The 12,109-nt window shown below is 39.8% G+C and overlaps 1 protein-coding gene across 1 annotated transcript in view; it reads left to right on the forward strand.

Moving 5' to 3' along the window:
• Positions 1-210: 210 nt before the first annotated feature.
• The window catches only part of SNAP91 (synaptosomal-associated protein, 91kDa), a gene marked incomplete at both ends in the record, with an annotated part of 27,922 nt that continues 16,023 nt past the window's right edge, over positions 211-12,109 (forward strand). Inside the window, 7 exons of the mRNA XM_010148981.1 lie at positions 211-281; positions 707-712; positions 1,680-1,707; positions 3,016-3,125; positions 4,304-4,404; positions 9,388-9,402; positions 9,548-9,718. Of these exons, the coding sequence (XP_010147283.1) occupies positions 211-281; positions 707-712; positions 1,680-1,707; positions 3,016-3,125; positions 4,304-4,404; positions 9,388-9,402; positions 9,548-9,718 (502 nt within the window). The remainder of the gene's footprint in view (positions 282-706; positions 713-1,679; positions 1,708-3,015; positions 3,126-4,303; positions 4,405-9,387; positions 9,403-9,547; positions 9,719-12,109) is intronic.

Raw genomic sequence — 12,109 nt, forward strand, 5'->3', positions numbered from 1 at the left:
CTCTGCAAATTTGGGCACATTATTATCTTTCAAAAGCTGTCTTTGCCTGAATACTTCTGGCATGGAAACCCACTATTTCCACAGCGGTGTAAATGAAATAACAGCATGAGCATGCACGTGGTGGACTTCAGGGAAGTTGGTGCTGGGTTTTGAAGTATGGTTAGGTCAATGCATTGTGTTTAGAAGTGTATCTTTCTTTTTGCTTTCAAGGCTCCTAGCAGTCTCATGGAGACCCTTGAGCAACATCTAAACTCACTGGAAGGAAAAAAACCTGGCAACAAGTAAGTATGTGTATGTTGTCCCATCTGTCAAGGCATAGTAGTAACAATGTGAGACTGGCTGATGTTGAGGCTTGCCTCCCCCAACCTCCTTTTGTCACTTAGCTGGAAAATAAGCTGTGGTAAGGTTAGGCTTTTCCTTTCCTTTTCGAAGTGGTCTTAATGGCAACTTTTTTCTTTTTTTAATGGGAGGTGGGGGGAAGAGACACTGAACAGCTAGAAGCTTTCCAAAATGAAGTGAAATTAACTATGGAAAACTCATAGACAAAAAAAAATCAACTTTGATTATAATAGCTTTAGCAGCAGGGAAAAACAGTTCCTTCTAACAGCTTTGCATCTTCTTGCTAGATACTTGTCATGGCTCTGTCTAGGAAGGATTAAGCTAAACCTGTGTTTTCTCTTTTACTTTTGCTTTCGTTACAATTTAGCGAAGGGTAAGTGAATATGTTTCCATATCACTTGCATGCAGACATGGTTATGTTCTTTTTTTAAGATGGCTTGGACAATTTTAAATAGATACCTTCTTTAAATTGTACCTAAGCTGTTGCTTGCTTTTGTATATAGTCATTAAATTATTTTTAGTAATTTCTGTCTTAGCTCCAGCTCTTCTACTCAGTTCTAGAGCTCCTAGGACTTCTCCCATTCACGTAACATATAGGATGGATGCTAGTTCAGTACTGTTGCAGTTTTAACTTCAATTCCTCCTTTCATCTCTTAGATCAAAGCAGCTCTAAAAATATGTAGCACTATGTTCATACCTCTTAATAATGAAAGTAAACAAGTGCACTGACATTACGTTTTACTTGCGATTATGGCTCTGTCGGTTACTGTTAGTGTGATTTCTTACACGTGGGATAACTTTTAGCTTGGACTTTCTAACTAACTGTTTCCATACTTTTAAATATCACTATTTTAAAGTAACTCTGACTTTCTGGAAAAGAACAGTAGACTTTGAAAATTCACGGACACATCCGCAGGAGACTTATGTTAGATAACTGCTTCCATATTGGTCTTACTCTGCTGTTGCATGATTTTACAATATGGCAATGTCTTGCCCCAATAATTCTTTCCCACTGGCTCCTGTATGCCCTAACGCAAGACACGTGTATGCATCTCTGCCTTTCCTCGGTTTAGTAGAGCTTATTTAAAAGGCAGAATAATCGTGTGATACCAATTACCTCAAAAGATTCATTTGAGCTTTGAAGTAACAGTTTGCATTCCTTGTCTGAAGTAACACATGAAAGCTTGAGAAATGGGGAGGGTATGTGATTGTAGAGATCTTCAGAAAGCTGTCATGCTTAGCTTTTGGTATTTTTGCATGAGTTCTGATGGCTAGAAACTGTTTCCAAAAGTGTATTTGTCTGAACCGCAACCCCGCCTCATTTTCTTTTTTACCTCTAGATCTGGGGCTCCTTCTCCTCTGAGCAAGGTAAATACTGCCAATTGATGTACTCATTAGTTCTTGTTCAGATGGTGTGCTTTAGAACATCTTAATGGCATAAGGAGTTAAATTTCCGTCTCCTAATCTGCTTTTTACACTTCATCACCCATACCCTACCTAAGTGACAAAGTTACATCTGTAAATGGCATTGTCAGTGATGGCCCCATAAAAGCACTTTGCTCATCTGAAGGGTTGTAGTGCTTATACCAATGTGGGATTTGATGGTCACACTTTGTGAAGACATAAGACACCTGAAGCTTTTTCTTAACCCTTTTTTTTTTTTTAAACCTTATGACAGTGAGAAAGTTACTTTGTACTGTTGCTCCTCCAAATTCTTATCTCCATTTGCAGCTTTTCATGAGGAAGTGCTGCCTCTTTTAAAACCATATTTATGCAAAAAGCCAAGAAGACTTTTCTCTGCTATACCCAACTTCAGAATTGACCTTTATTAATGAGACTGTTCACCTTAATCTTAAGCAAGAGTTGCCAGTAAAAACATCTTGGTTTGAGTGTCAGATAAACCAATGAGCTTTATGGCGTTAGTAGTTCCTGGTATCCCTGAAGCATTGCCAGGTGCCATAACTGTGTGTCTAATAGTGGGTGTTGTGTAGGAAAACAATGAAAACTTCTGAATCTGAGGTAGACGGTTCAGTGTTTGATTCTAGTGACAGCTCTTAATTTTCTTTCCAAAGAGATCTTTAACAACAACAACAAAAAAACAAACAAAAAAACCCCACAGATATTTCATTCCATGGACAAAATGAAGGGTGTGACAGATGTAGAAATAAACTCCCCAAAATACTTCGATTTTTCCCATCTTCAAGGTGGTCTTAAAACTGAGAGGGGGGGAGTTTGTTGAGGAGCAAAAACTTTTCTTGGAATTCACTGAGAATCCTTTGACACATAGGAATGGTTAGTTAATCTAACTGGGATTTTAAAAGGCAGGTAAGGCAACTCCTGATCCAGGAGTTAGTTGCCTAGATGTTGGGTGAGTCTTGAACTGGGACTAAGGCTCACGTGAGATGGGCCACTGGTGTCTGCAGGTGCTCTGAATGCACACACTGGGCATTTGCACTTCAGCCAGGCATTGCAAGGTGGAGTCACCTGGGAGATTCGGAACTCTACCACCCTCTGAAAATGTAGCCCAGTCTTCCTTAAATTTTTTCAAAGCGGGGAACAGCTCACAATAAGGTGACCGGACGTCAAAATTAGATTTTTGGAGTATGTGAATCTGTGCATGAGTTGTTTGTGGAGAAATACTGGTATACTGAATGTATATTGAAAATATTTCTCTAGTCTTCTCCAGCCACAACTGTTACATCTCCTAGTTCTACTCCAGCAAAAACTATTGATACATCTCCTCCAGTTGATCTTTTTGCAACTTCATCTACAGCTGCTCCAGTCAGGTAAGCTAAATAGCATTCCTGAGTTACTGAGCCTGAGGTAGATGCCAAAGTCACACTTGTAATAGGCTTGCCTGCAAGATTTTGCTTACTTTACAGGTAGTCTACATCAGTATCGAATGAGCTACATTATTCTACTAGTATAGATCACAAATGAGCTCTAACAAAAAACCAATGTGGCTACTCTGATTTGCTTTCAGTGTAGTAGCGATGCTGCACCATTCCCAACATAAATGTTTAATTGAATAGGCTGAAGTAATGTGCACATCCAAAGTAGTCTTTGACCTTCAGTATTCTGTTTCTGAAACTGCTGAACTAAAGATGCCTTTTTCTTGCTGTTCAAATTGGTTAATGAAGCACAAAAATAATGAACTTTTAGAGGTTAAAACAGTTAAAGGTTAAAATTTTAACCTCTAACCTAATGAAGTTAGAGGTTAAAATTGAGAAAGTCTGAACCTTGCTTTAAAGTCAAAACCAGAAAACTGCTGTTACTCATTGTAATGAGCAGAAATGACAGAACTATAGACACGTAAAAGCTCTAAGCTTGAACCAAAAGTCTGAAGATGTGACTAACTTGAGTTAAATGTCAGGTGAAGTATTTCACAGAAGAAAGGGCTTCTATTGTTTATTGCTTAAATGTTCTAAATGAACGAAACCTTTTTCTTTAGCAAATATCTGACTGGCTTAAGCCATAGTAGTTTTACCAACTCTCTTCTACCTAATGCCTGTTTATTGCCTGGAAATGCAGGTTTCTTGCTTTCTGACACGGCAGAATGAAATACTGAAGTGGAGATGTTTTCAGTCACAGCAGTTATTTGCTATGTTCTTAGGGACCACCTGAGATACTGGAGTTCTGGATTTTTTGTTTGGTTGGTTTTTAGGATTGTAAAAGTCTCATAGATCTGTTACTTCTGTTACTTGATAATGGAATTATAAGTAAAGGTCCCATCCTGGGGTGTAATGTATTCTTGGCAGTCACTGCAGTAAAGGCATTTTCAGGCCTTCGGATTAGAGCAGTGGCCATAAAAGTCTTTCAGTGCTTTCATCAGTCATCCAGCTAAGGGTAATTCCTGCAATCCAGTCATGATGTGGGGTTTTCTGTTGTTTTTTGTTCGTTTTTTTTAATGGATTAAAATGGGCAAATTCCTCCAGTATTTAATATCTCTTCCTTTCCTTGGCAGCTCTTCCAAACCATCCAGTGATCTTCTGGATCTTCAGCCAGATTTTGCTGCTACTGGGCAGGCAGCTCCAGCAGCCCCTGCTGGAGCCACTTCATGGGGAGGTAGAGATACCCCACTGTCAGCATCTCTTCTTGCAGCCAAGTCTTCTTGCCTGGCTGAACTGAAACCTGGCTGTTTCTCTGCTAGCACAGGGTGTTCCCAGCTCGCTCCCAGGCTTCTGCTGACCTGACAGTCAGGCATCCCTTCGCAGCACAAGGCTACTCCTTTTTCCAGGGATATGCATAATAGTATAAGCTGCTTATAAGGGCCTGACTGCAAAGCTGGAGGGAGCCAGGATTATGGGGCTAAAAGTGAGTAGGCAGGGGATGGCTGAAGGTGAACAGGTAGGATAGGCACTTCAAAACTAAAGAACTAGAACTGCTCATGTGCTTATTGTCAAGGTGAGGACAGAAATCAACTCTTCTGTAGATAAAGCAAAGCCCATGGATCAGTAGGGGGAGGATCAAAAATAGCTTTTAAACCAAAAATGCAGCTAAAGACAATGGTGGCAAATTAGTTCTGCTGCAAGCGTGATTACCCCTGACAACCCTTAACATATTTTATTGAAATATTCCTTGTCTGCTTAGAATAATATTATGAAAATAGAAGTATAGGGCTAACTGCTTTCAAATAGGAATAGCTAACCAGCTCTCTGAAATCTGAGCACTGTGGTGAACTGTTGTTCCAGGCAGCTCGAGCAGCTGGTGATCTGTAGAGGAGTGCAATAAACACAGACAATGTTCCCTCCCTCCTTTCCTGTGAAGACAAGGAATTAGGCCAGTAAATGTGTTTTAACTTACACAGTTGTAAACCCACTGTACTGTAATCTTAAGAGATCTTTACTTGTGTGGCAGCTTAATGAGCTCATCAGCCCTCTCACGGCAGAAATGCTACACTGAGTCATGCTGACTCTATGCATGTTAATGCTGGGTACTGATGGCTTCTGCTTTAGCTTTAGTTCATTAAAGATGACATTGTATCTCACCCACTTCATTATGAGAAGATAGCTATGGCTGTCATGTAGATCACGTTCATTAAAGATGACGTATCTCACCCACTTCATAATGAGAGGATAGCTATGGCTGTCATGTAGATCATGTTTTCATATTCCTATTTAACCTGTTGAATTGATTTTTCTTTTTGCAGAAGTGTCAGTTTTATTAACTGAAATGTAATCTTACCCAGAAAACAGGACCATCTATTCCAGGATGCCTGGGACTGATTATCTTGCAATTTTTGATTGTGTCCTGTTTTCCAGTACGTGGCAATGACAATGCAACACAAGCTTTTGAGATGTTCAAGATCTCAGGCCTCTTGGCTGACTTTTTGAAGTAGTTTTTCTTTTACGTAGAATGAATAGCAATTAATGTTATAAAATATTGATTTGCATTGCAATTGAAAGCTGATCTGAATTTTTTTTTTGCTTTGTTCTTTCTGTACAAAGCAACTGTAGTTTGGATCTTGAGTGTTTTTATTGCTCTGAATTACTGAAAAAATTAAAGTTGATTAGCAATGCACCTAGTCCTCTTACTCCACAATGAAAGAGGACAGCTAACTTTTCACTTTGGCCAGGATTATTGCTAACCTCATCAAGTATACTTCAGCCTTATCTTTCAGAATAGCATTTTGGTAACTTAGTAAGCTTCAAGTCTGTCTGCTTTACTGCTGGCAGGACTCCAGCTATGATGGCCTGTTAACTGGACTGGAATCTCGCCTTGCTTGTCTTAAACTCCTTTAATTGCCAAACACCATGTCAGACATGCAGAAATTGACAACTGGAATGGCTTTGTTGTGAAGATACTGAAATTTCCATTAATGTTTCATCTGGTAATGAGAAAACCTTTGAGCCTATGTTAAGGGTTGTTTTATTTACTTAAGCTAAATCTGCAGGATGAAATGGGTAGTCATTATAAATTTGTATGGTCTCATAGGTACTGTAGAGCCTTCTAGTTAGTGCAGGTGAGGCCACATCAGGAATGCTGCATCCAGTTTTGGACTCTCCTGTTTAAGGGAAAGGGCTACCAGGATTCTAGGGGTCAAGAGCACATACCTAGGGAGAGAGATTGAGGAAGCTGGGCCTCCGTCATCAGGCCAAGAGGAGGCTAAAGGGGACTCTTAGTAGTGGCCTACCACTAATTGAAGGGGAGTTACAGAGAAGAGCCAGAATTTTCTTGGAAATGATAGCTGGTTATAGTGAAGGGTAGTAAGAACAAATTGCAGCTTCAGAGGTTGACTGGACATGAGGAAAAAATTATTTCTCTTTGGGGTAGGGTAGTACTGGAGCAGATCCCCAGTGTGAGCTAGGGGACTCTCCATTCCTGGAGGTTTTCCAAGACTTGACTAAACAGATCCATGACTGCGCTGATCTGGTGTTGGGCAGAAGGCTGGACAAGATGACCTTCCTTCCACTCAGGACTTTTGTGAGGATGTGTAACAGTGCCTCCCTGCTACTTGAGCTTCTTCCTCATCTGAAAAACTCTTCTGGCCCACAGCAAATTAACTTGGGAATTCATGAGAAAGAAGTAGTATGGGGAGGAAGCTGGAAAAATTGCTGCAGTTCAGAATGGCTAGGAAAATGTGAATATCAAACACTTCAAGATGCAGCATCAAACTGGCACTTTAAATGTCGCATAAACTCAGGAATACATGCCACCAAGTTACCCTGCTTTCTCAGTCTCAATGACAGTGTAGATTCTGTGTATTCTGGTATATACTGTATATTGGGTATTGTGCACTGTATATTTACTGGTATATACTATATACTCTGTGTTGTTGTCTGCCTAGTGTATTTCTGAATACAGTATGACTTACCTAGCAAATGAACTATAATTTGTGAAAATCTACATTTCTGTGCTAACAAGAGGTGGTTAAGGTAAGGTAATAAGTTGCAGCATACCACAGGGTGAATAGATAGGCATTTGGCAGGCAAACTAGGCTGTAGTATTACAAAAAAATACAGTAGGTCAAATTCCACATCCTTGTGAGGTCTGGCTCTTGGATATAAAAGCAAATTGACTTGAATTTCTTCTCTGAACTACTTTGCAGAATGCTTCAGAACATGGATTTACTATTAGTATTGTTACTTTATTATTACTATACAACAAATCATTGGTTTTAATCCTTCCCATATTAGAAGTAAGTGTAGATTGCTATGCTGCATAATTGTAATTTCACTGTATTGTGACCTATAACATAACTGGATAACAAAAATGCATTGAAGAATAAGCTAAAGGAAGGTAAAAGTTTGCCAACAGTTGCTTATTTCAAGTCTAGCTGTGAAACATCCACCTGGTGTGCAGTAATGAGATACCAGAGTGCTGCATTTTTAATATACTGTTACACATATTTTGACTTACCTCAGCTTGTGCAGTCAGTCTCAAGCAGAGCTCTCCCAAGGAACCAATTACGAAAATACCTACGTGTGGCTTCTTGGTGCCTTTTAACAAGTGTTGTAAAATACAGACAAACTTATGAAGATTGAGCTATGCTTGCTCAAAGCATTTTACTTCCTACATACTGACCCATAGTAAAGCATCTGGACTCTGTGCTTGCTGTTCACTGTGGATCAGATGAACTCATGACCCTGTTACGTGTACAATGACTCTAGGAGCAACACTGAGCTACTGGTTAGTAAATAGGTATTTGTTGAGCTCAGACTACTCTTAACTGCAGTACAAAAATGTAATAGGCCAAACTGGTTAGTTTTCACAAGCTTTTAGTTCTTTTTTATGTAGACAAAGCTTCCTCTGTCTTTGAGCTCAATCTGACTGATCTCAAAGCACATCAAATTGTAGGAAAGCGTGTCATTAAAGATGTTTCATTGGCTTCCAGAAGCAGTTGACTAAGAAATCTAAGTCAGAACAGAGCCAACCTGCTGATGCTGTCGATCATTCATACTTCTCATAGCAAGTGTTAACAGAGGTAGTTGTTTCTGCATAGTATGCTTGCTCTATCACAAATGCAGGAAAAGCTTACAAAGAGGAGCTGTTCTATTTTTTTGGTGTTTTTTTGCTAAACACTTAAGTACAAGAACCACAAGAACGACACCTTCTGCCTCTCATAATATACCTGGGGTAGTAGGGATGCCATGTACTGTATCCTGAAGAAAGTTAGTGTATTTGCAATCTGCTCACTGCTAGGATACCCTCACTGTGGTGCCAGTTTTGTGAAGGGTTCTAGGGCTGATGGCTGGATCACAACAGTGCACTTTGGCAGAACAATAAGCTGAATTCTGTCTACTTTTAATGACTGTAATGTTGATTTTGACTGCTTTCTGACTACTTTGGTCTAGAAAACACTTGTAACTAAGCAGAATTATCTTGAGATTCTCTCTGGTGACTTAGTATGTTCTGCTAATAGTTTATTGATTTTAAATAAGCTTCAACTGTGCCTGTTTGCTGTACTTCTAGGTGAGCACAAGGGTTCATTTGGGCTCACTCTTCCCATGTATGCTTTTACTTGGTGAAAGTCTTGAATCTCTGTGCTATTGGGCCCGTGAAGTTGCATTTAATTTTCAGTGTTGTTGTGGGCTGTTAGCTGTCTGTGAGCTTCAAATAAGTCTACCAACCTCTGGGCTTATTCTCACACTGCTAAGCCAAATGCAGGAGAGAGCTAGTGTAAGTGGTGAATTGAGCTTCTGAAGAAGTGGTTCTTGGGTTTACCCTGGGGTAGTAAAAGGTAGGAGACCTTCCTGTCAACCCTTACAGGTCACTACTTGCTTTTCTGTTACAGTTTAGTTAAAGAAAACCAGCTGTATAAAACAGAAGTGATAATTACTACCAGTGTTGGAACACCTTGCTGATCAGATATTAAGGAAACTACCGAATATGTGTAACTTATGTGCTGGTTGAATAGAGCTATTATACAGAATGAGCTTTGTGATGTAAGAAGTTTCTGAATGTTGGAAAAGCAAGTGCAGAAATTATATTTAACCTAGGCATGTCACTTAGAGGTTGAATATATGGCTAATGAACATCTTCAATCTGGCAGTTCTACTAATTGGCCTGTTTCTTTATTCTGCTGTCATTTTAATGGACAATCACTAGACCTCTTGGGAGAGGGTGAGTAATATTTTTGTTTTCTGAGACTTTTGAATGTTAAGACTTCTTATTAAAAGCTCCAGCTTTCTGGAGTTGAGTGATTGTGGTCTCTCTCCCTCTTCCCCTTACTTCTCCTGTTTGATCTTCATTATATGGTTGCATATAGATAATCTGGCTGCACTTTCCGGTGTTACCTCTGAGCCACAGATTTCAGATCCGTTTGCCCCAGAGCCTAGTGCAACTACTGCTGCAACTACTGATACTACAACTACTTCAGCTGCTGCCGCTACAACTACAACTATTACTGCTGCCACTGCTGAAGTGGATCTCTTTGGAGGTTAGTTTGGTTGCTCTAGTGCTCCATGCTGGTTCGTAAGATAGATGAAGCAATACTGAGTTCAGCTATTGTAACAAGGCCCCTAATTTAACCATCTGTGCCAGAGGTGACTGTGTGTTGGATGCTAGATGGAACAGGAAATGTAAACTGTCCAACTACCTCTGTTTGCTGTGCTTTTAGCTAATAGAATCCTCTGTTCATATATGGAAATGGAAAACTGTATACACTTAAGACTGAGTTAGCTTGTGGTTGAACAGCTAAGAACATTAGTTTTCAGACCCACACTGGGGTAAGCAGGTATTATTTTCACGTTGCTCAATAACTATGCACTGTACTACAACTTCTGGGAAAAGCAGTTGTGCTTTCATAGTTGAAGAGGATGGATGTGGCAGCTTCCTGCCCCTTCATTACATGTTGGGTTTGAGCTTCATTGTGTTTCTTTTGGATCTTTCCTGTAAATGTAGTATTGAGCCAGCTGAAATTGCTGTATTTCAGCATTCTTGGATCTGAGTTTTATTTCACATAGCGTTAACAGTAAATTAAAGTGGCAGTGAGCTTGTACTAAATGCCAGCTATACAACTAATGCGTAGGAAACATACTCGTATGGTTGAGTTATGCTCTTTCAGTCTCTAATGTTAGCTGCTAACCTCTTAAGTAAGAATAGATTTCCCCCTGTATGTTGTTAGTTTTCTTGTCACTCCCATGGTGCAGGAGACTTCTCAACAACATATCAGAAAGTACTGTTTCTTTTCAACACTATACCAGCCCAGGTTAAGGGACAAATCTTCTGATTTACAAACTATTAATGTGGTTAAGATCACCTGATCAATGTATTTTTCTAGTTCTTTCTTCCTCTCTTGCGTACTTCCAGCATGACAGTGGATGTCAGGAATTAGTAATAGCCAACTTACTATCAAAACTGAATTCCAGTATGTTCTTTGTGGGATGTGTTTATAGCTTCTAGTGATAGAAGTGCTAGAGAGAGCTCATACATAAACAGATTGACTACAGAGATGTTTCCTAAAGACTGAATGTTCCCAGTTAGAAGTTTTGCTTAGGACTGTCAAGCAGACAGCTCCAAGATATCCTTAAAATTGCTGAGAAGCTGTAAGAAAGGACTACAACTGCTTCCTGCTACTTCACCCCTCCTTTTACAAAGATGGGCAATAGTCCAAGTGCCACAGGAGCAGGCAGTTCAGAAGCAATTTTAAAATAGTCATGGGGAACGGTTCTGGACACCACTAGGTCCGCAGTGTCTGATACTGGTTACTCTCAGGAGCCTGTTGCAGAAGCCAAGGCCTGTGCTCATTAACACCCCTGCAGATGCATCGTGTGTGAAACTTACGGTGTGTAGATTTTGGGATTGAGCCAGTCTTGGATACAGCACTTACAAGTTGCATTATTAATTTAGCATAGATTATGACTTTATTTAAAGATTGAATGATAGTTAAATGGCTAGAAATCACTGTAAACTTGCAACAGGATTAGCAAAGTCTCTGCCCTTGCCTGTTCTCCCAGTACTACAGCAGCAAGACATACCCTTCTTTTTTTTCTACTTTTTTCCACTGTTCTGTGCCTGGAAAAATGTCTGCTACCAAACCATGTGTCTACTTCCATGTTTATAAACTCTCAAAGAGCTGGATGCTTTTAGTTTCTAGGGATTTAACTGATCATTAGATAACTTAGTGGCTCATGTTAAGAAGTGGAGTTGTCTTCATCCTCCAATATGGAAAGAATTTTACTTTTGCAGTATCCAGACTTCTGTGACTTGAGCTCTTCTTTTAAAGACAATGTATTTTGTTGCTCAAATACTGTAAATCTCCAGTGGATTTTATATTATATGAATACGGACTTTTTCCTGGAACACTTCTGGAAGAGGCAAGTTTTTATTATTTATAACAACAGAGAACTTGTGGTTATCAAGAAGAAAAATCTCTAAACATGCTCAGTAGTGATGGTACTTTTGCAGTGCCTTCAAGACATCCATCTTTCAAGACCCTGGAGTCCATATTGAGCTTCCATCTCTCTACTCATGGGGGGTTTTGTGTATGGGTGGTTTTTTGTTGTTGTTGTTTTTTTTTCCTGAAGCCTCTGCTGTAAGTGATGTCCCATACTAACATTCTTTGTTACTTTAAGACTATGCATGGTGCAAGAAGCAGTAGTTTTTGGGCAGACACTGCTGCTCTCTAGCTTTTGTGGTGCTAGGCATGCTGACACTTAATCTCGGTAAGTAGGTATTTGACCTCTGAAGTCTGCCACAGGTACAGTCTTCTGGTTTACCTTAACCTCTTTGCAGCTTGCCAGTTCTTGGTTGCTGTACATGGTTCCTTGCGGTGGGTGAAGGTACGAGAGCAGTGGAGGAATGTGAAGAGTCTGCAGGGAGTGGATGG

Source organism: Eurypyga helias, unplaced genomic scaffold, assembly GCF_000690775.1.
Source record: "Eurypyga helias isolate BGI_N326 unplaced genomic scaffold, ASM69077v1 scaffold20103, whole genome shotgun sequence".
Classification (NCBI taxonomy): Eukaryota; Metazoa; Chordata; class Aves; order Eurypygiformes; family Eurypygidae; genus Eurypyga; species Eurypyga helias.